Source organism: Asterias rubens, chromosome 10 (assembly GCF_902459465.1).
Source record: "Asterias rubens chromosome 10, eAstRub1.3, whole genome shotgun sequence".
NCBI classification, from domain to species: domain Eukaryota; kingdom Metazoa; phylum Echinodermata; class Asteroidea; order Forcipulatida; family Asteriidae; genus Asterias; species Asterias rubens.
The window spans coordinates 9,167,381-9,191,822 of record NC_047071.1 but is presented as its reverse complement, the minus strand read 5'-3'; the positions used below and the strand labels follow the sequence as shown (position 1 = coordinate 9,191,822).

The following is a 24,442-nucleotide window of genomic DNA, read 5'->3' as shown; positions in this document are numbered from 1 at the left end:
GTTTTGTTTACCCCTTTACACCTCTCACGTTTTCCCGTCTCAAATTAGAGCCACAACGGTATCGGTGCTCAGGTGATTCTCAACGAATGGTGGAAACTACTCACAATTCGGTAAAAATAGTTTCTTATACCATCTTCAAATGTATTTTGGCTGAGTGGTTGAGGGAATCGCATTTAAAGTTCTTGTGGTTAAGTCACCGGAGTGTGCGCTCGAATCCCGGTCATGAAACTTTGTGTCATTGGGCAACAAATGGTTACCTGCGAGGGTAGAGGTTTATACCGAGTATGAGAAAGCATTATGAGCACCACGGCAAGCCAGGGCTGTATACTGTCTGAAGGGAGCTGAGGGATTATTACAAGCACAGTGACCTGGGGTCGATTTCACAAAGAGTTAGGACTCGTCTTATCTCGAGTTAGGACGAGTAACTCTTCCTAACTTAGGATTAATCTTAAGGTCTGAATGCTACAGTGCAGGATTTGGACTCGCCCTAAAGTCCTAAGATTAGTCTTAAGTTAGGAAGCGTTTTGTGAAATCGACGGCAGGGCTTTAACGTTTAGCCAATATATTATACGGTTATTGCAAAATGCACTTAATAGCAACACGGTATTATTAATCAAAATGTTGAATAGTCTATAGTCTTAAAGTCGAACATGCAACGTTTTCCGGACTCTTGAAGAATCATAGAGATTAGTCCTTGTATAACCCCCCCCCCCCCCAGCGCACTGCGATGAAAAGAAACTCATTAAACAAAAACATGAGTTTGTTTTAAACCAACACCAAATCTGCCATAATTCGATAAAGGAATGTGAACAAATACCGGTGGAACAATCTTTACCTTATTTTGTCCCTTTTCACTAATTAGTGGCATTTTGACCTGAATGGCTTTGACCTTGTGTTGGGAAATTCATTTTGTTTTATTTAAAAATAAAACAAAATGAAGTTGATTGCCACATGTTTCCTTGGTTTCTACTTTACTAAAATAATCACATCGGTATACTTCGCAGAAAGATAGTAACCGCTGGTTGAGAGATGGGGAGAAAGTGTCATCGTTTGAAATCACAGAACATACAAATAGTAGAGATCTTCATTAACATTTTAATATCAGACTACAGTGACACTTTTTTCCTTCATGGTTTATTGTTTCAAAGTTTAATACTTGTGTTGTTAGCCTACGCAAGGTGTTGTATAGTAAAATCGTATCTCAAATTGTCTCTGTAAAGGTTACAACAAGTTAGGCACAATTTTCAATGATTGGTTACTTTTCACAAGTAACTTCTGCTATTCGTTGGAACAGGGAACTTTTTTTGACGCTTGGTGGCAGCAGACTTACCAAGTAAAATCCACTGTTCTCGGTAATGTGCGCGTGCTCAGAACTACGTTAACAGTGGACATTTACCTGGTAAGTCTGCGTTCCAAAGTTTCATATTTTCATCAACCGCCGACCTCACCGTGACAAAAACGAAGAACATTTTGTTTGCACTTCACCATGTCTTTAAAGAAGCACTCATGAGGATATACAATAACAATTGTTACTCCTGATCACCAATATTACCAGCATTGACTTTAATAAGTCTCAGCAACAGCCAATAACGGGATGTAAATACCGCTTTTTGCATTTTTGTTTAACACACTATTTAGTTTTGTGATTCAAATTATATAGGTTTTATTTTTTCGATAGTCTGAGATCATCAAATTAAATTTGGTCAAATCATGCAAATCATCATAACAATGTATAGCTGCAGGTGATGCTGTCATTTAGTCAAAAACGTGTAGCAACTACACCTTTTAGTAAATCATAATCAACTGTTCAACTTTATTTACGTTCTTTAAGGAACTAAAATGTCTTAGTGTTCCAATAGTTGTTGACGGTCGTCTCAGATCATTTCATTCAATTTGTCAAGTCTTACACATCATCATATCAAGGTATAGCAAGTAATGACAGCGAACATTTGCACTAGGAGCATTTTCCAGACCCAACCAAGCCTGATGGAAGACGCAGCAGAGTTTAAAGCGTTGTTCTTCCTCCTGTTCCTTGGTGGCACTTTAAAGTAAGGATTTAGAGGTATGTAGCTTCGCGATCCAGTGCCCTGGCTTCCACCCTGGCCCCCGCCCTGGCTTCCACCCTGGCTCCCGCCCTGGCTTCCACCCTGGCTCCCGCCCTGGCTCCCGCCCTGGCTCCCGCCCTGGCTTCCACCCTGGCTCCCGCCCTGGCTTCCACCCTGGCCCCCGCCCTGGCTTCCACCCTGGCTCCCGCCCTGGCTTCCACCCTGGCTCCCGCCCTGGCTTCCACCCTGGCTCCCGCCCTGGCTTCCACCCTGGCCCCCGCCCTGGCTTCCACCCTGGCTCCCGCCCTGGCTTCCACCCTGGCTCCCGCCCTGGCTTCCACCCTGGCTCCCGCCCTGGCTTCCACCCTGGCTCCCGCCCTGGCTTCCACCCTGGCCCCCGCCCTGGCTTCCACCCTGGCTCCCGCCCTGGCTTCCACCCTGGCTCGCGCCCTGGCTTCCGCCTTGACTCCAGCCCTGACCTCCACCCTGACTTCCACCAAGTCCGCCAGCCTGGCCTCCTCCTCCACCCAGGCCTCCACCACCCTGGCTCCCCCCTCCTCCGCCCCCTCCGGTACCAGCCTCGCTCTCACTCTCGGCGACGCTCTCCCCTTCGGCTTCCTCGACCTCCTCCGAGGAATCTCTCCGGACACGGTGGACTCTGTTCTCGTATCTCTCCACCAAGTCCTCTCGGAGACTCCGTAGATTCAAGCTGGAGCGAGTACTGTTGATCGCTGCTCCATGATGTTTAAGTTTGCCTGTGTGTTCGGCATCCGAAAGCCGAGCATTGGCTGGCCCAACTGTGCACACGATTAGGAAATAAACTATAATATGGGAGAAAAAATATGAAATTTAGTTATTAAAAAAAAAAACAGCATTTTGTTTTTAGAGCCGTTTGATTGTTTGATATTTTATAAGTGTAGATGTTGCGAACTTGTTACCATCAACATTACATATGGTATAAATGCAACCAAATCGTTAGTCGAAACTACAGGTTATTAAGTATGTTATGTGTGTGACACTAAATCTAACATGTAACATTTCATGTAAAGTCGCGTTTTCGATATAATCGCCGCGAGTTCGGAGCGATTATGAGGAAGAACATCGTTGATCTTTACACGCAATTTGAGAGGCGTTACGCGGTAACGCTTCTCAGATTCAAATTATTTTGAGTGCAGAAGAACTGATATCTTTCAACATGACTACATTATATCGAAACGAAATGTTTATAAATATGCCTTACGCACTATCGTAAGCTGATGTATGCTGGTAACAAATTAATGTTTTCCAAACGTACACCTTCTTTTTAAAGGCACTGGACACCATTGGTAATTACCAAAGACTAGTCTTCACTGTTGGTGTATCTCAACATAATGCATAACATAATATAACAAACCTGTGAAAATTTGAGCTCAATCACTCATCGAATTTGCGAGATAATAATGACAGAAAAAACACCCTGTCACACGAAGTTGTGTTCGTTTAGATGGTTGGTTTCGAGAACTCAAGCTCTAAATCTGAGGTCCCGAAATCAAACTCGTGGAAATTGCTTCTTTCTCGAAAACTATGGCAATTCAGAGGGAGCCGTTTCTCACATTGTTTTATACTATCAACCTCTCCCCACTACTCGTAGTTAAGAAAGGTCTTATGATATAGTTATTTTGAATAATTACCAATAGTGTTCACTGCCTCTGACTCAAGTAAGACATTTATGCAATCATGGATAGTCATTGATACAAACTGAATTTTAAACTACAGACAGTACTTACCAAAGCAGAGCCAAAACCTAGTCGTTACTGGACCCATAATTCCGAATTCTTCAATTTCCAAACGTCAAAGTGATAATGACCATTTGGGATGTTGAGTTTTTTTGGAGTTGGACTTAGGTGTGGCACCTTAAGACGGATAAGTTCAGTTATCTTGTTAGGATATGGTCAGAAATTCCCGGCCATTGTTTCAGAAATTGTTTACAGGAAAGCATCAGTTTTATGTAAGCCTAGTTGTTTAAATACTCGTAAAAACTGTGCATAAATGATCGTGTATAATATCAATATTACTTGTACCAAAATGTTGATAATATCGATAATAATCTGCATACAAAAATGAGGTGTTTTTTTCCAGTCCAAGTGGCTCCTTCAATCGGCTTCGCGGTTAACCAGTTCCGGGGCTTTCCAGAAAGCCTCTAACTCCTTTGAAGTATGACGCTGCATATTATTGATAACCACACATAAAAACATCTTACAACATTAGTAAGAATGGACACCAATTATGCAAAATCTGATTATTTAGAAAGCGAAACTGGAGTGTAGTGGAAATGGACTCAACTGTTTTTGAATAGACGAACACTTTAACAGATGTGTATTTACTCATTGTAACTCTAATCACAATGTCCACAAACTTACAACAAACTTTCACAGTTTGAAAATAATGGTAATAAAAGCTTACCAAGAAGGTTATTTTAAATTGAGATTCGAGTATCCTTACGGGCGAATATAATTGGAGACACTTATGTAACAGGCTTTGTTTAAAGCCTGTTACATATTTCACATTTCAAAGAACCACGTGGCACAATTAATCGTTCGACGGAAATCTGTACCAATTTTTAAAGGGCGCACATTTAAAGTTACCAAGAAATAAATTGTCAGTATTAAATTGATGCGATTTCCTCCTTATGTGAAGGTAAACATTGCTCAGTCATTGCTTTGAAGCTGTATAAAGGTGGGGTGCCTAGTTGGGGTTAGCAAGTTGTATAGGGTGAAGCGTTTCTTGATGTTAAGTTGTGTACATGTTGTAAATCAGATGTTTCGTCTAAGATGTGTTACTAACTGTGCGACTGTGTTTTAAACGCAGTGCGTTGAGCCACTTAAAACTGCACAATACGGGGAAATAAGCGTAAAAATAATCGTGAGATTTAATTATAAGTATTTTCTGTTTTCATATTCATAGTTATAAGCCATTATTGTACTTTACCGAAGATTTTAACGCATTTACTGCTCCCCATAGCTAGGTATAGGCATAAATGGACACACTGTGGCCTTTTCCAAATCAGTAGACGCGGCTTTGGCTTTAGCTGGATCGCTGAAATGTCCCATTTGTCAACGTTGTCACTTCAGCCGACGCCCAAAGCTAGCCGTAGCCGATGTGAGCACATTCGTCGAAGTTCTCATTTTTGTCTTACAATACCCTGTCACAGCGCCCTCTGCTGAGTTTGAGACTGTCGTGTTGTTGACCTTTGACTTCCATGACGTCACATGCGGGTTGCAATTGAGAAAGTTTAGCAAAGTCAGTACATTATACGTACTTCGAGGTACCTAAGCTACGATTAACATAATATTGGGGCAGGCTGTGCTTCTATGGACACACCCACGTTCAAGTTTGTTGTATTCATATGTTTCTCTAAACTATGCATTAGTGTTTTATATTGTACACGTTATTGTCACAATATTTGGAAATACAGTGTCAGTCAATCCATTTTTAAGATTCGTTTACAGGGCCTGATCCGACAGTATACAAATATTGAGTGGCTCAGAGTGGAATGGGAGGAATATTATCACAAGGTAAAATTTGTACTGTTCCATTTCACGAGGCGAAGCCGAGTGAAATGGAACAGTCCAAATTTTACCGAGCGAATGTCTTTTAATGTATTGTTTTAGGATTAAATCATAGATTCACGAAAGACGAAGCATGTCCGATCGACTGTAAACAAAAACATCTGACAGTATCCGGTTATGGTAAAACCGCAGTTACTATCATCCAGTTTTGGAAAAATGATGTCACTGTTTCATTAGGTGCACTCATGCAACAGCCGTCAGCACTTTCCGAGGTCACGCTCATGACCTAACCTTAGCGGAAGTATTTAGTCACATCTGACTTCGCTGAGAACACCCAAAGTTGGCCTTGCTTTGTAGGCCTATACAATTCATCATCTTGCAAACTCATGAACCATTCTTTATTTGTTATAAATGACTCCGTTCTAAGTTAGGTTCCATAAATATTTAGATCCATAAATTACTAGGAAGTGTTTATCGAAGGTAACACGTATAGCTTCTGATTTGTGCAGTCAAACCCAGTGCTATTTTAAGCTTTTCAAGTTATTTCCCTTCATTTACTTTTAATGTCAAATTATAAATAAGTTATTTTGTTGGTTTCACATGTCAACCTACTCCTTTTAAAATGCATATGCGTAACCTCCCCCTTTTGAAATACATATGCGTATATTTATATGCTAAGTAAGTTATTTATATCAAGCTAAACGAAGCGTTGAAATGTTTGACTCGAACGAACGCCAACCAACATCACGAGCCCGGCCTTCCCATGCGCCCATGTCAACTGGTAACATTTTAATTGTAAAGAACATGGAATCTTTTTCTTGTTTTTGATTCCAATTTCAAAAGTATAGTTGTGTGACTAGATATTCTATGTTGATTTATCTTTAAAGGGAAGGTACACGTTTGGTAATTACTAAAAGCAAATATTAACTTAACAAACTACTTGGTAACGAGCATTGGAGAGCTGTTGATAGTATAAAACATTGTGGGAAATGACTCGCTCTGAAGTAACGTAGTTTTTAAGAAAGAAGTAATTTCTCACTAAAATATTAAAAGACTCCTAGCTAGAAGTCGTTTATTCTCATCTGAAAGCACACAAATTCGTCCAACAAGGTTTTTTTTTTCTTGTCATCATTTTCTCGCAACTTCGACGACCAATTAAGCAAAAATTTACACAGGCTTGTTATTTTATGGTTAATATGATGGGATGCCCCAAATGAGAAGACTGGTTTTTGACAATTACCAAACAAGCACCTTCCCTTTAAGCAAGCTAATGTATACCGTGCACAAGCTCTAGTTTGTCACCCCTGTGCCAAAAGCAACACCCCTCTGCCGATATGGGACCTAGACGATAATGACGTAAAATCCGTTTCATGAAATGTAAAAAAGGATTAATGTTAGAAACTTGAGTGTCTGTTTCGGGGAAAGGATGTGGTGGGGCTGGGATTGAGTAGGTGGTGTTTGAATCCCCCCCCCCCCCGAAAAAAAAAAAAAAAAAAAAAAATGCATAGAAAGGTTTTTGTTTCTTTCCGATGAGTCCCCACTTGGTTCACTGTTTTTTCTTAATCTCAATATACCTTGTAGGAAATGAAAATTTGACTCGTTCTTTTAAAGAATTCTATGCACTATTAACATAATGTGAAAGGATGGTATAATTCAAAGATGAACCCATTTGCCCCTTCCTGGATACCGTACTCAAAACATAAACCAAGTAGTATAAACAATAAACTCATGGTCTTAATTTCCCTCCCACTCCCTTCCCTTCCGACCTCATTTCAATCTTCTGTTGGTCACTGTCTGCATCGGATGTTCACCCATCCCCTCATGCGTTATCTTAAGAGCCTCTGCAATGTGTACCCGATGATAGGAATGGGAAGGGAGAGGGAACTGATGGCAGGCCCGGATTGTGTTGAATTGTGGTGGCAGTTACACCCCCTACCTACCAGGTGTTGCGACCGTTGGAGGGGCGGAGTAGGGGGTGCAGCACCCCAATGTGCTATCCCCTCGGTCTGCATTGTTTGTGTCAGTCAGGTAATGAAGCACCAACTTCAAGTAGAACAACGGCATCAATACTAAAATGCAGTCGTAATTTGATCCCAAGCTGTGTTTTGTTTCTGCTACACACCAAGTGTTCCAACACCGCTGTGTTTCTACATTACTATGTTTCAACGCCCCTTATGTTTTTTCCTAACCCTTGTCCCGACCCTAACCCCCCCCCCCCCCCCAGCGTGCAGATCACAATGGGTGCGTTTGTTTAGCTTCCCTGGGTGTACCCCGCGGTGCTCACTCGGGTGAGCCCCTGACAAGAGCCAAACGAACGACTCACCGCTCTCGTAGTGACGTCATGCACGTGGGGCCTGCCCCCATGTGACCCACTGCACAATCAGGGCACTGGGGGGCTTACCCGGGTGAGCCCCTGGAATGACGTCAAAAGCTATTCGAACGCACCGGGGCAGACCGGGGATGACCCATGGAAGATTAACGAACGTACCCAATGATTTATCGGAACAAAGAGATGTCGAAACAAAGTGCAGTCATGTGTTTTTTTTGTTTCTTGCACAATATTGTCCACAATAAAATACAATTGTTTTGGTTTGATGTTTCAGTTATGTACCAAGGCTTAAATTTTTGACTTAGAACATAGTATCGCCCAGGGAAATTTGTTCTGTGAAAACCAGTAAAAAGATTGTAAGTCCAGATTTGTTTCCTTTCTTTTTCTAACCTACGAACAGTTCCGTTAGATTTGGAAGTCTACTACTTAAATATCAGTTCACTCCTAACAACCACACCCCAGTACGTCATTGTGTGACGTAAATTCCACATAAACCCATGCCTACTTTACACAAACTTGCTCCTCTGAAAATTCCAGTGAGTTCGTTTTCTTTACTAATGCAAGACAAGTAAAACAATTGGACGTTAACACCTTCTTCAAGACTCAAGGTTTTCAAAGAAATGCAAGTTCCCATAAAAAAAATATGCTTTTGGACGATGGGACGGATGATTTTGGTCAACATTACCAAAATACGTATGCAAGCCATGAAGCCAAGGAGGATCTCACGTTTGACACAATACCTTACCAACAGGAGAGCCAACAAGTAGGGGTACAAGGTTAACACACAACGAATAGTGTGAACTAAAGGGTTTAAAAGCCCAACAGATTGAAATTAAAATATTTTATTTCCTTTATATTATTTAATTGTAAACTTCTGGTTTGTCATCATAATAGTGTACATAAAAACATTCAACGAACATTGAAGACATTTATTTGTTAACAAGAACTAATAATTCAATGTTTTTTTGTGAAAGGCTTGAGAAATATTTTCAAGTACAACAATTTTAGGGTGAGTTGATTAGTATGTAAAAGCAACGTCAACAAAAATCAAAAATAGCAAATAGTGTTATCTTTCCTTCATTACCATACAGAACTACCATTATTATTTTGTCAGATGCGTTGCATTATTTTATGCTGCATTGTGGTTTACCCGCATGCGTACTCAGAATTCTTTGTGAACTTTTGGGTTCTTTGAAAACCCCCAGTTCTTTGGGAACCATTGGTCCTTTATGAAACCCCTGGTTCTTTGATGATGTTCTGTGTTCTTTGGGAACTTTGAGTTATTTGAGAACCTTGGATGTTTGGGAAACTTTTTTTGTGAGGGGGGGGGGGGGATGGACCGTGAGTTGTATGAGAAAGTTTTGATCTTTGAGAACGTAAATTTATTTAAAGTTAGGGAACCATAATCCACACATTTAACGTTTAGATATTAACGGGGCCAGCGCAGGATATATTAAAAAGAAAAGAAAATTAACCTATATAAACTTAGAAAGATGCATGTACATTATATAAATTTAATAATATATACAATTAAAAGCTTGTGTAAAATAACTTCTTAGTAAACGAGTCCTGTGCGTTCGATTTTATGGAAGAACCATTTTGCTTCAAACAACTGATTTTATGAATCTGTGTATAATTTGATTATCAGTTTTCATAATAAATGCTAGAAACAATAAGCTGAAAAAGCCATATTGTCTTAAACTTGACTTTTAAATCAAGTTTGGTGGCGGTACGAAATAGTTCATTGTTCTATAGTTCAAGAGATCCGTACCCTTGTTGCTACGAAATAAGCTACGCCTCCAATGGCTGTGACGACGACAACCCCACCAATTACTACAACGGCGAGTATTGCTGGGAAGGGTACAGGCTGTGTACGTGGGGCTTTGGGTTCATCTTGTGAGATATGAGCAATGTTATTGGAGATCGTAGGAGACTTTGATTTGGGCCGAACATCTTGTTTTGGTGGTTTAAATCCCGCCCCATTCATCCTCGGGTTGAACGCCTCCATCCCGATATCACCCCTCGTGCGGGTGGTCAGGGGTATCGCTGCAGGCCACTCGGTGGGTGCAGGAGGTGGGATAACTGGTGGGATCCTTGGGTTACCAACGGGATCAGCTGGACCAATATCTGGGTACTTTGGTACCGCAACTGAGTGATACCTCGGAATCGCAGCGGGGGCTCCTCCTTCTCGGCCCGGACCGACTGGGTTCACAGGACCCGGGTTGACCGGGATTACGCCGACGCTGGGCCAGGTGTTTCCCGCGCCTACCTCCTCGGAGCTTCCACCAGTCTGTTCGGCACCATCGGTCTGGCCTGCTAACTCCTGGCTTTCTTGATCGCCAAAGCCATTTGTTTGTTGCTGCCCTCGTTTGCCATCTTCCATACTAATTGGGAGTGACTCAATGACAGATGGAAGGACAAAGAAACCTGTAAATAGGTCAGAGACAAACAAAACAGGAAACAAATATTTTAATGTCGATGAATACAACAGGTTGATCCAATTAATCAATCAAAAGTAACATAATTGTTCTGTTTTAATTCGGACAATTCACTAGGACGCACAGTTGTTCATGCTTATTAGAATAAATATATCAACAAATGTTGGTGTCTATATTAAAAGTAATGAGGAAGTACATACTAACGGAGTAATTACGTTTATAAATGGTTTCTAGAACTATTTTGGTACATAAATTTATCGTATTCAGCGAGTTAGCTGCGTCTGATGCAAAGGATAAAGTTCCTTCCTTCCGACCATTGAAAGGAAAACAATATACCTTTTGTTTTGTTTAATTGATTGTTTTAATCCCATCAACGTACATGTGTACATTGCGAAACAAATGTGACAATTTCACTAACCAAAAGAAATTGTGGAAGCGTTTTTTATGTGTAAGTTGACGAATCTTACTGCATTGTGAAATATAAATCAAAACTCCTCGAAACCGAGTCTTAGTTGTCATTGCAACAGTTTATACAAAGATAACATATTTTCATTTCAGAACAAATTCGACGTCGTATTCCATTATTTTTTTTTTTTTTGCAATAAACTATCCCAGTTAATTGTTATCAGCGTAGAAACAACTGTGACAATACCGTTTGATTAAGAAACGATCCTGAAAAAGGGTATACGTTTGATTATCACAAATACAAAATAATTGGCAATACAAACTTATTAATAGGTTGGAAGTACATCAGCTTGCGATTGTGTAAAACATTGAGTAAACATTGAGTATGATAATATAAACAACATTCAACACAATCCGAGAAACGTTACTATTTACAAGTTTCTCAGAATGTGTTATCCAATAACGTTTTTTCCTGCGTGGACCTAACTGGATTGTGGGCGGTATCTATAAAAGACGCTTCAACCTTTTTCATAACTTCGTTTTATTGTTCAATGGGTATATAGTAATATTATGAAATGTAAATAAACAAAAACAGTTCCCAAAACAAAAGTTGCACGTTCCCTTTGATGTCAACAATATTCAGAGCGAAGAGTAGTCGTGGTTGAGGCATCTGTGTTTCGCCATAATCTACAACAGACCTAATGCTATACAATGGAAACAACAACTCCAGTGTGACCAATACATTGATTAGAAGTATAACAATTTAAAGTCAAACTTAATGAACTTATTAGCAATGACAAACCACAATCCTACTGACCGGGAGTGAGTCAGAGTGCCGGTGAATCTCCAAAGTTGCCATCACATCATCACATGTGCCCGGTTATAAAACTAAACAAACAATATTTAAGACTTACCTATCACGACAACTAAGAAAAGGCTTGCTGTCGACGCCATCTTGGATTCAACGTCAATTGGTTTCCACGAAGTTCTTGAGACAAAACAAAATCTTGAGTCACATGAAACAAAAGTCAAAGCTCTTTCCTACAGGCATGAATGACTCCCACAAGAAACAAACTCATGTTGAATTGGAATGTCACATGTGTACGTCCAACTACCGTTTCAAGGGTCTGCAAAACGGATGAATTGATTAGCATCCAGGAGAGTCACTAGAGTTGCTAGTTAAGTGCAACTTAAGGGCATCCAGTGTTGATACTCTCTATACATGAGTCAAAATGGCAATCTAGAATCTGTAATCATGTTAGCTGCATCAGCTGTACACGCTATGAAAATAAGAGATACAAACTGACTGGGAACAAACGAATACCAGGCTGTCTGTGCTTAAGAGCATTCGGTGACTGAATAAATGTGCAGGAAATTCTGTGAAATGCATTTTGATCATCGTCATGAATAACGTCATTAGATCCACGAGAGAGCCATAGATGTACCCAGACGTCATTCCTTCCACTTGTGGCTTGTTCGTATAATCAAGACTTCCTTTGCATGAGTTTCGGATCCTAAAAAGTAAAAAAAGAGTAAAACCAATCACTTCATTGTTTTTGTTGACGTGAACAGCTTTTGAGTATGTCTACGTGCGTTACGGGAGACAGGGTACATTGGAAAAGCTTGACTCTGGGGGAAATGGGGTGGACGGGGGTAGGTGGGGTCGGAACCACATCCTCATTTCTTCCTGATCTTAGATGTTTTTTGTTTTTACACATTTTGCCAAGTAAAAACATGAAATGCAGTTAATTTTCATTTGCTTTAAAGGCAGTGGACACTATTGGTAATTACTCAAAATAATTATTAGCATAAAACCTTTCTTGGTGAGGAGTATGGGGAGAGGTTAATGGTATAAAACATTGTGAGAATTGGCTTCCTCCGAAGTGGAGTAGTTTTCGAGAGAGAAGTAATTTTCCATGAATTTGATTTCGAGACCTCAGATTTAGAATTTGATTGTGGTTTTGTTTCAAAGAACTCGAGAAAGAAACGGGTATACAGTGTTTAAAAACATCGGTTATGCGGTAAAACCAAAACAATATTCTTGCAAAAAAAACTAAAAAAAAAACGGTATGCCTAACTCTCAGAATCAATTTTTCTCCTTGTGAGCGTTTTATAATAGTTATTCCAGAAATTATGTTACTATTTTGTCTATAATCAACACCATGTAATGCTCAAATCATCACCCACATGGTATTCGTTTGGACTTCACTATTGGTAATTACTCAAAATAAGTGTTTAACATAAAACCTTACTTGGTAACAAATAATGGGGAGAGGTTGGTAGTATAAAACATTCTGAACGAACGTAGTTTTCGAGAAAGAAATAATTTTCGACGAATTTGATTTCGAGACCTCGGAATTAGGTTTGGAGGTCTCAAAATCAAGCATCTGAAAGCACAAAACCTTCGTGTGACAAGGTTGTTTTTCTGTCATTATTATCTCGCAACTTTGACGACCAATTGAGCTAAACATTTCACAAGTTTATTAATGTATGCATATGTTGAGATATACACCAAGTGAGGAGACTGGTCTTTCTCTGTGTCGCTATGTGCTCGCCTTTTTGTTTGTTGATGTTATTTTTTATTTTATTTATTAAACACCCTTGTCAGATTTGTTGTCTGCCACGCTTGACATGTTCTATATCATGTGGACTTCGGTCTTCTGAATCGACCGATTGACTACCTCCTGTCCAAAAATAAACCGACCCTGTTCCGATGAATTTCAATAAACAGTTTGCAATTTGCAAATTTGACCGTGAACGTCAACGTGGCGGCACGCACCTTGCACGAGCTAATCATAACCAACAAGACGAGTTAAACTAGGCGCCAAAAATAACGAACGCTTGGTCTTGGTATACCAGTTTGTGCACAATTATTCAAATAACTATAAATAATTGACTTAATTTCCTACGTCACTTGGTGACTTTCATTCTGCTCTGTGATTTCATCAACATTAAATAACATGTTTTATTTTTTTGCGTTATCACCAATTTACAAAACCCTTAATTCACCCAATCTGGTTTTAAGATAGTAAAGTAAGATAAGTTCATACAAATCAGATAATTGTTTTCAAGTCGAAATAAAAACCCAATAAAATTGATTTATTTTTTATTTTTTATTATTTAATACACAATGTGTGACAAGCCAACATTATAAAACTTTGGTATAGAAAATAAGAGTCCTTCGACCAAAAATACTTTCATCTTGAATAATTCAAATATTTAGTTACTTATTAATATGTTTTAATTAACAAATTCACAATAAAACTATAATATGTGTCTATATCGAAGTATAACAATGCGAAATGCCATTCAGGAAACCGGACTCGGCAGAAGAAGTGAGTGAGATGTGTTGACCTTCTGATGTGCGAGCTGCATGTTGGCTTTGGTCTCCTGCGTCCGGATACAACAAGTAACTACATAGTTTGGGAATATTTTGATTGGTTTTCCTTCATTTTTATAAACATTGAACACTTCTATGAACTTATGAACCAAGATCAATATACATCTTCTCCATACAATTATTTAAATTAGTTATCATTCACACACTAGTTTTAGTCTTAGACGTGAATTTGGCTTAGACCAAGAACACGCGCAATCCATCGGGGGGGGGGGGGGGGGGGGGGGGGTAGTGCTTTAATCTGCTCTACCGGCCAAGCTTCGTACTGATCATACCCAAGCCTTCATCTGTATGGACTGTTAAATGGGTAACCCTGTTTCAGCCCTAGGAGTAGGAGGCGTAGGCCACTGGGAAATAATTATAGCCCGCACCTTGAAGTGGCCTTCAGGCCTTGTGTGTCTGGCGACTTGCATAAGATCATGTCATGACTCGGTGATGGGGAAAAATTGTACATCGCCTAGTGTAGCAATGGGGACAAAGTAAAATCACTATGATTTTCTTACGGAACTTGGTAGTCTATCATTGTTTCCATGAAATCAATGGCTCGTGAACTGATACAAATATATTAAATACTATCTTAAATTGAATAACTCCTCGATTGAAGCGTCTACGCCGTTCCATCACCTCGCAGAGTCCTGCCTGGTGGCGTTGTCAGTACGGCTTGCGTGGTCGTCATCGCTGTCGTGGTCGTCATCGCTGTGGTCGCCACCGTTGTCGTTGTAGGGGGCATGGTCGTTGTCGCCACCGTTGTCGTTGTTGGGGGCATGGTCGTGTTCTTGACCGATGTGGTGGCTTGAGTCGTAGCTTGAGTCGTCGTGGCTTGAGTTGTGGTCGGCGATGTCGTGGTCGTAGGTTTCTTACATGGATTCTCATTGCTGTCGTCTCCGTTGTCATCGTCCCCGTCATCGCTGTCAACGTCGCCACTGTCACCGCACTCGGAACTTTCATCGTCGTCGCTGTCATCCTGGACAATTCGCTGACGATTTTTCATGCGACGGAATTTTCTCAGGGGGCGACTGTCAGAGATCTGTGCTAAGAAGAGCGCTGTGAACAAAACAGGAATGTGATAGTATTATTAGACAAAATGCCGTAGTTGTTTACAAAAGCTATACGCACAGAACATAGATCAAGCTGAAAGAAGAAAACAAATTAAAGCTCAAAAAGAAAAAGAAAAAAAAAGTTACGATGAAGTCACCAACTGGTTTAATGACGTCACCTCGAAATGTAAGTTTTTACCGGATTACAGAGCAGTAATTGCTTAGCCAAGTTGAGACTTAGCTTTTGGGTTTCAACCGGGATGTGTTAGTTGAATGTCGTGCCCATTTTTATGGTTTTTTTCCGTTGTTTTTCCCAATCTATTTTATTTATTTATTTTATTTTTTTAAGAAGAGAAACTTAGGAATGAAATCTGTCAGCGGACAATTATCAGCTCACAGATGGCATAATAATTAGGATTGAACTTAGTGCACTTAATATCTATTATAATAACAGATGTATGGTTGACTCGTGAATTCCGGCGTTCCGGCCTTGGAAGACAGGACTCTGTTAGGGGAGTTCCCGAATTCCGGTTGTAATTAAACGGCGCTTCGGATCTGACGCTTTGGGCTACAAAAAGCGTTTATAATGAAATGGATACGGTTTAACAAAGAAGTTTAGACGGAAAATTAATTGACATTTTGCGGTATTGTGCAACTCTCATGACAAAACACTGTCCACTATTTCGTAGAACCGAAATGGTTGACTACACAACAAGGCGAACCCATTATTGCCGTATAATTCTAGAGGCAAAAATCTTTAATGGCAACCTACTCATCAATACACACCGGTGTGTTTCAGTGCTTGAAAAACTCTATCCAAATAGAGAGAGATTTGAAGGTAATGTGCCTATTTAATGCAATCGCAGAACATCCCAGTAATTATCCCCGTAAAGTTTGAAATTTCTCCTTCGTACCCAATTCCGGCCCCACTACTTTCCCCAAAACATTGATTCGAATATGAACTTAGCTGACTCAAATAAACACATAATTGAAAAGTTGTAAATTCTTATCTGTTCATCTCAAAGACATGTTGGCTAAACAGTTTTTTTTTTTTTTCCCCTGTAAGATATAGGCCTAATGAAAGCTTTTGTTGCGATAGTTTTTTTTCATTGTTATGATACATGTCAAAATCATGTTTGTTTTCATCGAATCATCATTGAGTATGAGAAGATGTGTCGATATTGCATTATTTCCCGAATACCTTAAATGATGAACTGGTTGTTGTTTTCTACATGTTGGTTGACTGATCAGTTTCTAGAAAACAGTCCTATGATAAATAGTTTTGGTTAGCAAAAATAATGGTTTAACTAAAAACAAATAACTGTACTTACTCAAAGCTGCGACCAGCAAGAACGATGTAATAATCTTAGCTGAAGACATTCTCGTAGGTCAGTTTACTTCACGACTTATTTTCGTACCACAATTAAATCTCAGCGAACAGAATTTTGTTTTCCCACGTCCTGCTGCAGTCACTCAATCTTAACAATTAGAATCACAGGACTTAAAATTCATCCTTTTATGCTGATCCGTTGGTGTCCGTTGTGTTTTTATTTGTATTTGTCCGTGGCTGTTAAGTAAAATCGAAACTAGAAAACGTCACTGTATTGTTCCGTTAAAGAATACAAAGCTGTAATGGCGGACGTTCGCTTAACAGGATGTAAAGTTATATAGTACACCGTTCTGGTAAAAGTTAATTGACTTGTCAGATGCGCGTATGCTGATTCACAAAATGATTACGTCATGATTTTTTAAAACAGCCTTGGTTATTTACCGAAAGTTAAAGTGTGAACCATTAAACGTGTCAGAGTTTCCAGAAACATGTCATTTTATGTAAGATTATGCTTAAAGCTTAATTTTGGGGATGAAGTAAATAACATTAAAAATAGGTTTTAATCGGGCGTTCTAAAACAATTAAAGCAACAAAAAAAGTTAAAGAATGCAGGATGTATGAAGTAAATCTTTAAAATATTCAAACTTGTTGCCGTGCACAAACAAATCAAGCAATAAAGGCATCGTATGAAACAATATAATACTAATACTAATATTGAAGTCTTATAAGGCGCCGCTCATATCCACCAGACTAGGTACTCAAGGCGCTGAGTATGTACAAACTTTCAGAAAGATCTATAGGTTATTGAAGTGATGATTTCTGAGACCCTATTATTTAGCACATTCTAAGGGTTTACAAGGTGCTACGGCGCATACAGCAGCCACAGCCAGGAACAGCGGGGCGAACCCCTTCTCTTTTCAATAAGTGGAATGGGTTATTTTACATGCGTTTCAACACACCGGACGCAACGACCTTACGTCAAATCCGAATAAAAGTTAAAACAAACAATCACATTAACGTAATTTCCTTTAAACTAGAAATATATTTTAATGTTGTTTGTCTTTATGTCCCTAATAAATATGCCTTTTTGAGTAAAATTAAACTAAAAAAATCATACAGTTTATTGAAAATCAAGATGACTATATGGTTAAACCCAAATACTTATTGCAATATAATTATTATTAATCTGCTTATAACAACAAATATAAGATGATAACATGGTATCATCGAAGTTGCAATTTTTGACCCTTTAAAGGCAGTGTATACTTTTGGTAATTGTCAACAGTATCCCATGCACAATGAGTAAACCAACAAACCTGTGCAAATTTGGGCTCAAACCAAGTTGCTTTAAGATGCCTAAAAGGGGGCTTTATGTCTGAAGTCTACCACGGATTCAATTTAAGGGTTGTGACGTACCTATTTCTCTATTACAGTAATGTCAGTTCTTAAAACGATTTATAATAATTTTTTTAACCGATGTTAAAAACGATGGAGTTTTTTATAGAATAAGGTACATTTCCAGTGCTCTTTTTTAATTGAGTGTTATGGTCAATAATGGCTGGAGTAATCACAATGCTGGCGATGCTAGGGAATTCAGATTTGGAAAACAAACCAATAATAAGAATGACAAGCTTCAAAACTCACTACATAATCGTCCGAAACGATTGGTATACTTTAAACAAGTGTAGACAATTGCTTTATCATTTTAATAGATGTTAAATTTGCATCGGGGATAAAGAATATTAATTTTGGTTTTTACCCATACACCGATGTGTGTTAGCACTGTATACTCAGTACTTTCCCGAGTCCTGTGAAAAAATATCACAGGCATGTTACTCGGGTGGGATTCGAACCCACGACCCTTGCAATTCTAGAGCAGTGTCTTACCAACTAGACTACCGAGGTTGCCCGGCAGCTTTATCATTGTTCATAGGCTTACTTGAGTCCTTGAATGGTCAGAGCAGGCTTGTGGCTGTACATGGAATTATGAACTGTCACCAAGTCATTTCATGTGTGCACGTACCCTTCACACAGCCGTCGATTTCACAAAGAGTTAGGACTCGTCTTATCTCGAGTTAGGACGAGTAACCCGTCCTAACTAACTTAGGATTAATCTTAAGGTCTGCATGCTACAGTGCAGGGTTGGGACTCGTCCTAATAAGTCCTAAGATTAGTCTTATGTTAGGAAGAGTTTTGTGAAATCGACGGCAGCTGGAGTAATAATTCAACGTTCAACCTTTGGCCTGCTGTGACCATTGAACTTGTGCCCCTTGTAAAACACTAACATTTCAAGTGTTCAATTTATAATTAGTTTATTTACTGGAATTTTAACTCAACATGGTACTTTTAAAGGTAACAACTTGATACTTTTAAAGGTAAAAAGTCAACGGCGGTTTTATAGCCGAACATTCTTAATCTTAATTTAAAGGGTGGGAAGGGACGGGGTGGGGGTGGGATGGAGGTGGCGGGACGGGGATGGGGGGGGGGCAGAACATTATTATGTTTGTGCACTAGACTGCATTTTGCATATGTTTATTATAAAATGAAGCAGCTTTTAATAATGAGGAAATTGGCGTCTTTAGGTCCTGGTTGCAGAGATTTGCCGGTAAAGTGTTTTTTAATCATTACCTAGTTCTTAGAATGCGCTATTTTCCGGGAGTGTCTGTTTCCGGGTAAGTATGCTGCCACCATGTGTCTAGAATTGTATTACGTTGCTCTATTTTCATGGAGGGCTGGGGCGTGAGAAAATAATAATATGTTCGACCATTACAATTTGAGGTTCTACTACTTAGAAGTGTATTCGATAGTTAATGTCACTTGACAAAATATGTTTATCGAGTTGGCCAATATGTTTCTCAATCATGCACCGTGTCCGAAGTGACAGCTACGGCTACGGTTACGCTTCAGCTAGATCACGGCGTCATCATGTAATGAAGTTTAGTAAGTCCTTAGCAACAGCAGAACAACAGGTAGCCATAGCCTCCAATTCTGATACGACCACACTACTCCCCGCAACACAAACAATACTTTAAAAAGACGGTAAGTCTGATTACTTTTGAATTTGTGTATTATGGTCTTCTAACACCGTTGTAGACATGAGCTCTGACAGCAATGGCTACCGATCAACGTTGGGTCTAAAATGACGTGTCCAATTTAGCGGCTACAGCTACGGCTACAGCTATATTTCAGCGTCGTCAAGCTTTGACGCAAGATACGTCCTTAGCAACAAACGTAGAAACAGCCGTAGCCGTAGTTATAGCCGCCAATTCGGACTCGGCCTATCAATACTAAGTGTAATGCCATACGATCTATGCTGGTGGTCCAGAGTTAGGTCGTCGTTGTGTATGCTTTCCAATAGCCATAGCGATAACACCTACCAGTGCCACGGCTCCGATGGACGACACCGATATTGCAATACGGGTCTTGGTGGCGTCACTCAGCCCCTGTGAGGTTTTATCATCTTTATCCTCTGTGGGTGGGGGCGTGGTGGCACCAGGCTGCTCAGTCGTGACCCCGTCAGAAAGCTGCTTTGCCTTTTCAGCAAGTTTGTTCAACTTGAGGTCAGTTGACTCGGTATCCTCTGTTGCCTTGTTATCCACCGGTTCCTCTATATCCACTGGTTTATTTTCATCCATTGGTGCCTCATTGTCAACTGATGCCTCTTTCTCCACGGGTACCTCTTCGACAGGGACCCCTCCGCTGGTGGTCATCACGCTTGAGGATTCATGTTCACTTTCCTCGGCAACCTCTGAGCTCTCAACATCAGCCTCACTCTGTTGACCGATGGCGGCTCCCTGCTCCTCCTCGCTATCCGTGGTAACTCCGGCTGTCTGTGCAGCTCCTTCGGAAACTTCAGAGCTCTCATCGCCAGCTTCGCCCATCTCAGCTCCCTCCCCGTCACCACCAACCATCTCTGGAGCGTCCATACCCTCACCCTCAGGTTGTCCTCCATTGATAGCGATGAAGGGATTAGTGCCTCCCGCCGGGGTCTCCTCGTTCTCCTCGCCGTCCATAACCGGCATACCTCCCGTTGATTCCTCACCATCAGCCTCCTCTCCTTCCATCTCTTCATTCTCCTCCCCAGCCTCAGCTGCCTCCGATTCTTCTTCTGGTTCGTTTTGCTCGTTAGTCTTCTCCTCTGTCTCCTCCTCCTCCCCATTCTGCTCTGCGACAGCAGCAGCTTCCATGGCGGCACCTCCGGCCTCAGTGCTCTCCACGTCGCCTTCTCCCTGACCGGTCATCTGTGGTTTGGGGACGACCTTCCCGCCGATGTTTCCGAAGAATACCCCCATCCCCTGCCGATCGACCTCACCTGCCATCCCACCGGCCGCGTTGTCGGTACCCATCTGAGCAGCTGCATCAACCTGTTCGTTGCTCTCGTCATTCTGGGCAAATGCTGTGCCTGGGGAGTAACACAAAATTATAAAATACAGTGATATTTTTCTTAAGAGGTTAAAGTGAATTTTTTTCAGTGCGCAAACACTCGTTTGTGTGTGAGTACACCATAAACCATAAAACAAACGCCGATGCACCTATTTTAAAGTAGTCACAACTTGTGTTTGTTTGTTTGTTTGTTTGTTTGTTTGTTTGTTTGTTTGTTTATTTGCTTGTTTGTTTAAAATTTAAAAGCATACCTTGCTCCTTCAATATTGAAACTAAACAATTAAGAGTGTCAATGTCAGCTGTCATGTGACTCATTATCAAGTGACTCATGGTCATGTGATTTATATATGTAAAATATGACGACATTATGGCGCCGGTGTTGATAAACAACAACAGACGTTTTACTTCTGTGCTCCACCGATTACAGAATTGAGGTGCGAATGACTTAAACAAAAAACGAAAAAAGAAAAAAAAAAAGAAAAAAAACAACAGAAAGAATAACATTCAAGTAACTCTACAAAATGAAGTTAAGGCCAAGTTAAGATCATGTTTTCAAACTACAGAAAACTGATACTAACAAATAAACACACTAACAGCCCTATGATCAAAAGGTGTTTTCAAAAGAAACTTTTGTTTTTATAACAGCTAACAATGCAATTGGATGGTCTGCTCAAGTAGTATGCGAAATCTTGCATTTCCAAGATGGCTGCCATTTTAAAATAATTGTCTAAGTATACCCATTACCAAACGGCCGATGTTTCCACCAACCCATAATCCTAAACCGTAACATAATAAATTAATTAAAAGTTGAAATATAACTAACTTACCGATAAGAACAACGATAAGTACAGACAATGTCTTCATCTTGGAAGCAGTTGTAGCTAATCTTGAGACGTCCTGAAGCCGGCTGAGTGACAGAGAAAAAAGGACCGAGAAACGTGGGTGTCTCACACCGGCTTAGACTGTTGCATGCCTAAGGATGTATAGAATCACGATACTAGCTGACTCACCACAACGTGTTCCAGGCCCCCTTCACGTGAGAAGTTGACAGACCCTGTTTACCACAAACTGTAGTTGGGGTCATTCATACCACGTACATTATTAAAAGAAACTGGTGCTTATGCTTACTGTAAAATATAAAAGGCAAGCTTACGTTGTGTTGTACGTTACGGTGACATCTTGACATCGAAATGATGTTTGAACTTCCGGTTCGAACCGGAAGAGACTCCATTAGAAAAATTAACTCCCTTGATGTTTTTAATTTTGGTTTGTAATTACGCCGAGCATTTTGGTTGGCTGTATGGTTTCATTAAACACAGACTGTGGCGTGAGATAAAAATATATCTTGGCAACACAATTGCTTCTTGCGGTTAAAGTTATTATTAACAAAGATGTCGTTGACAGAGTATAGGATGGGTCAATTAAGGACAATGGGTGGTGGACTAAAAGGTTTCAGTCAAGAAATCAGCAAGTGCCTAGAGGAAACCTTCAAAACAAATGTTGCCTCAAAGGGACGACAACACGCTTAATTTTACAGACCTATCAAATAATATGTTAAGGTTATAGAGTGATCGCTTGGTAAGTGGAACCCTACTGTTTGTTTAAATACAACTTAGCTGTAAGTATGATACCATAAAACTAGCAGTGGACAATTTAGTTGAAAAGGTGTTCGCGTTTGTGAGATTATAGCGAAAAATTGGGAGTTGTGACGTCCAAGCAGAAAACTAATCTGCAACTAGAATACACGATCTGAGAAACTTAACTGTCGGTAACGTTTTTTTTTTTTTTTTTTTTTTTTTGGGGGGGGGGGATAACAACATAAATATTTCCCAATAACCTTTCAACAGAGAAGCTCCTCAAAGTGCAGTACACTCACAAAAGCTGTAAAGCCCCCTCCTCCACTCATTATGCAATTTTGTCTACAACTTCCCCAAATGATTTATTTTTAATTACGCCATCTGCCATTGTTTGGGGTTTTATTTCATTTCAGAGAGGGAACACTACTGGGGAGGATTTGTGCCAGCATGACCTTCGCAGTCAGTGAGATTTTATTTTGACAGCATAACGTTCTTTTATAAATGCTACTGAGTCTTTTGTCTTCAAAGTTACGTGTACTTAAACAACCCCCCCCCCCCAAGAAAAAAAAAGAAAACAAGAAAAAAAAAACGAAAAAAAACAAAAAAAAACAGACAAACATCAAACAGTAATTCCCCACATACAATTATCATTTTAACCAGATTGTAATAGTTTAGACGTAGTATAAACTTTAACCTTTATGTAATCATTTTATAGAAGCTAACAAAATCGAGCCTTTATTGGAAACAGAATTCTCAAATTAAGTTGTGATTTCCTGGATACACGGTTATTTTCTTCCTGTCGAAATTACTTACAAACACAAACACATTATTAATGTGGCGCTCACTTTCAAACAGTTTTTGATTGAATTACTGAACGGAAACTGTTCATTCAGTTTGGCTTTAACCTTTAAATGGAGGGGCAGCTTACTTTAGTCTTGAGCAACATTAATGTCTCATTTCTGATTTTCTATGATGATTTTCCTTTAAAATTTGCTTTCTTTTACCTAAAATGGTTACAATTTGCAATGTTTAGGTTTAGAAACAAACATAGAGAGAGCCAGGTGGTAGACCTCGTGTTAAATAATGAGGTTATGTAAAGTTCCGGTCATTACTCACTGTCTGACCCGACTTCCGGTGACTCGAGGTCAAGAGGTTAGATTATGTAAGGTACAGTCTCGTGAAGAGTTTCTTAAAGTAGTGAGGTGGAAAAGAGTGTGGATTCCTATGCGCCCCATGGGTTTGTTTTCTAACTGAATGGATTAAATTGTTTTTGTGTGGTGTCTGGCTCAAAACTTACGCTGACTATAATTTGTTTGTCAAAATCCAAGATGGCCGCCAACAAGATGGCCGCCAAATGACGCCATGTACCAATTTATTCAACATTGGAAACCTCAAAATTAACTGGACACCTTCAAATAGTAAGTTAGACAAAAGTATCAATGGAGTGCGTGACCGCCCCCCCCCCCCCCCCCCCCATCCACCACTTCCAACCGGACTAAAGCTATTTCATAAAGTAAAAACGAAAATGACAATCAAGGAATGTAAATGGTTTTCATAAATCGTGCGCAAAAATGGAGAGTTGGCTCGCTCTTCGGTCACAATGGAATTTTACAAATTGTATCTCCCAGAAGAAGAAATTAGCTCGAGTAACTGGCTTTCAGACGTCTATGGTCCCCACCCCCACCCCTTATTCGGTTGATATTAGTGCTTGGGATTAGCTAAATAGCCGTTTTAAAAATCAAAACATGCGTATTGAACCATATTGGTATTATTAAGGGAGGCCATATCGTTAGGTTTAATTAAACGTATACCCATCTACCCACTTAAGTCTTATAAGTAATTTCCAAGATAATGATGTATACTAACTTTACCATATAGCGTCAAGCGGAAAAAAAAAAAATTGTAATGAATCTTTTCATTTTTCACAAAATTTATAGGTCTCTCATTGAAGTA

At 39.9% G+C, this 24,442-nt stretch overlaps 4 protein-coding genes across 4 annotated transcripts; all 4 read right to left on the bottom strand.

Moving 5' to 3' along the window:
• Window positions 1-1,913: 1,913 nt before the first annotated feature.
• Window positions 1,914-7,657, bottom strand: LOC117295635 (keratin, type I cytoskeletal 9-like). The gene is made up of 2 exons (XM_033778342.1): window positions 7,534-7,657; window positions 1,914-2,866 (listed from the first exon to the last, which is right to left on the bottom strand). The coding sequence occupies exons 1-2, from the start codon at window positions 7,655-7,657 to the stop codon at window positions 1,914-1,916; spliced, it is 1,077 nt and encodes a 358-aa protein (XP_033634233.1).
• A 1,530-nt stretch (window positions 7,658-9,187) lies between these two features.
• LOC117296156 lies at window positions 9,188-12,079 on the bottom strand. Its single transcript, XM_033779039.1, has 2 exons — window positions 11,680-12,079; window positions 9,188-10,349 (listed from the first exon to the last, which is right to left on the bottom strand). Exons 1-2 carry the CDS (start codon window positions 11,717-11,719, stop codon window positions 9,679-9,681), a joined length of 711 nt encoding a protein of 236 aa, XP_033634930.1. The 5' UTR covers window positions 11,720-12,079; the 3' UTR covers window positions 9,188-9,678.
• A 109-nt stretch (window positions 12,080-12,188) lies between these two features.
• LOC117296157 (coiled-coil domain-containing protein 80-like) lies at window positions 12,189-16,834 on the bottom strand. The gene is made up of 3 exons (XM_033779040.1): window positions 16,531-16,834; window positions 14,787-15,206; window positions 12,189-12,279 (listed from the first exon to the last, which is right to left on the bottom strand). The coding sequence occupies exons 1-3, from the start codon at window positions 16,577-16,579 to the stop codon at window positions 12,218-12,220; spliced, it is 531 nt and encodes a 176-aa protein (XP_033634931.1). The 5' UTR covers window positions 16,580-16,834; the 3' UTR covers window positions 12,189-12,217.
• Window positions 16,835-19,018: 2,184 nt separating this feature from the next.
• On the bottom strand, window positions 19,019-21,907 carry LOC117295885 (sodium/potassium/calcium exchanger 1-like). The gene is made up of 2 exons (XM_033778671.1): window positions 21,740-21,907; window positions 19,019-20,931 (listed from the first exon to the last, which is right to left on the bottom strand). Exons 1-2 carry the CDS (start codon window positions 21,774-21,776, stop codon window positions 19,838-19,840), a joined length of 1,131 nt encoding a protein of 376 aa, XP_033634562.1. The 5' UTR covers window positions 21,777-21,907; the 3' UTR covers window positions 19,019-19,837.
• Between the last annotated feature and the right edge of the window lie 2,535 nt (window positions 21,908-24,442).

What these genes read in the sequence shown, in the direction of transcription:
- LOC117295635 (XM_033778342.1), bottom strand. Translation starts at nt 7,657, where the DNA reads ATGCCGTTGTTCTACTTGAAGTTGGTGCTTCATTACCTGACTGACACA. An exon ending in TCCAACGGTCGCAACACCTG is followed by an intron (nt 2,867 to 7,533) that starts GTAGGTAGGGGG and finishes CCCATATTATAG; the next exon opens with TTTATTTCCTAATCGTGTGC.
- LOC117296156 (XM_033779039.1), bottom strand. Translation starts at nt 11,719, where the DNA reads ATGGCGTCGACAGCAAGCCTTTTCTTAGTTGTCGTGATAG. An exon ending in TTTCTTAGTTGTCGTGATAG is followed by an intron (nt 10,350 to 11,679) that starts GTAAGTCTTAAA and finishes ACCTATTTACAG; the next exon opens with GTTTCTTTGTCCTTCCATCT.
- LOC117296157 (XM_033779040.1), bottom strand. Translation starts at nt 16,579, where the DNA reads ATGTCTTCAGCTAAGATTATTACATCGTTCTTGCTGGTCGCAGCTTTG. An exon ending in CTTGCTGGTCGCAGCTTTGA is followed by an intron (nt 15,207 to 16,530) that starts GTAAGTACAGTT and finishes TTTTGTTCACAG; the next exon opens with CGCTCTTCTTAGCACAGATC. An exon ending in ACCAGGCAGGACTCTGCGAG is followed by an intron (nt 12,280 to 14,786) that starts GTGATGGAACGG and finishes TTTACTTTTTAG; the next exon opens with GATCCGAAACTCATGCAAAG.
- LOC117295885 (XM_033778671.1), bottom strand. Translation starts at nt 21,776, where the DNA reads ATGAAGACATTGTCTGTACTTATCGTTGTTCTTATCG. An exon ending in ACTTATCGTTGTTCTTATCG is followed by an intron (nt 20,932 to 21,739) that starts GTAAGTTAGTTA and finishes GTTACTCCCCAG; the next exon opens with GCACAGCATTTGCCCAGAAT.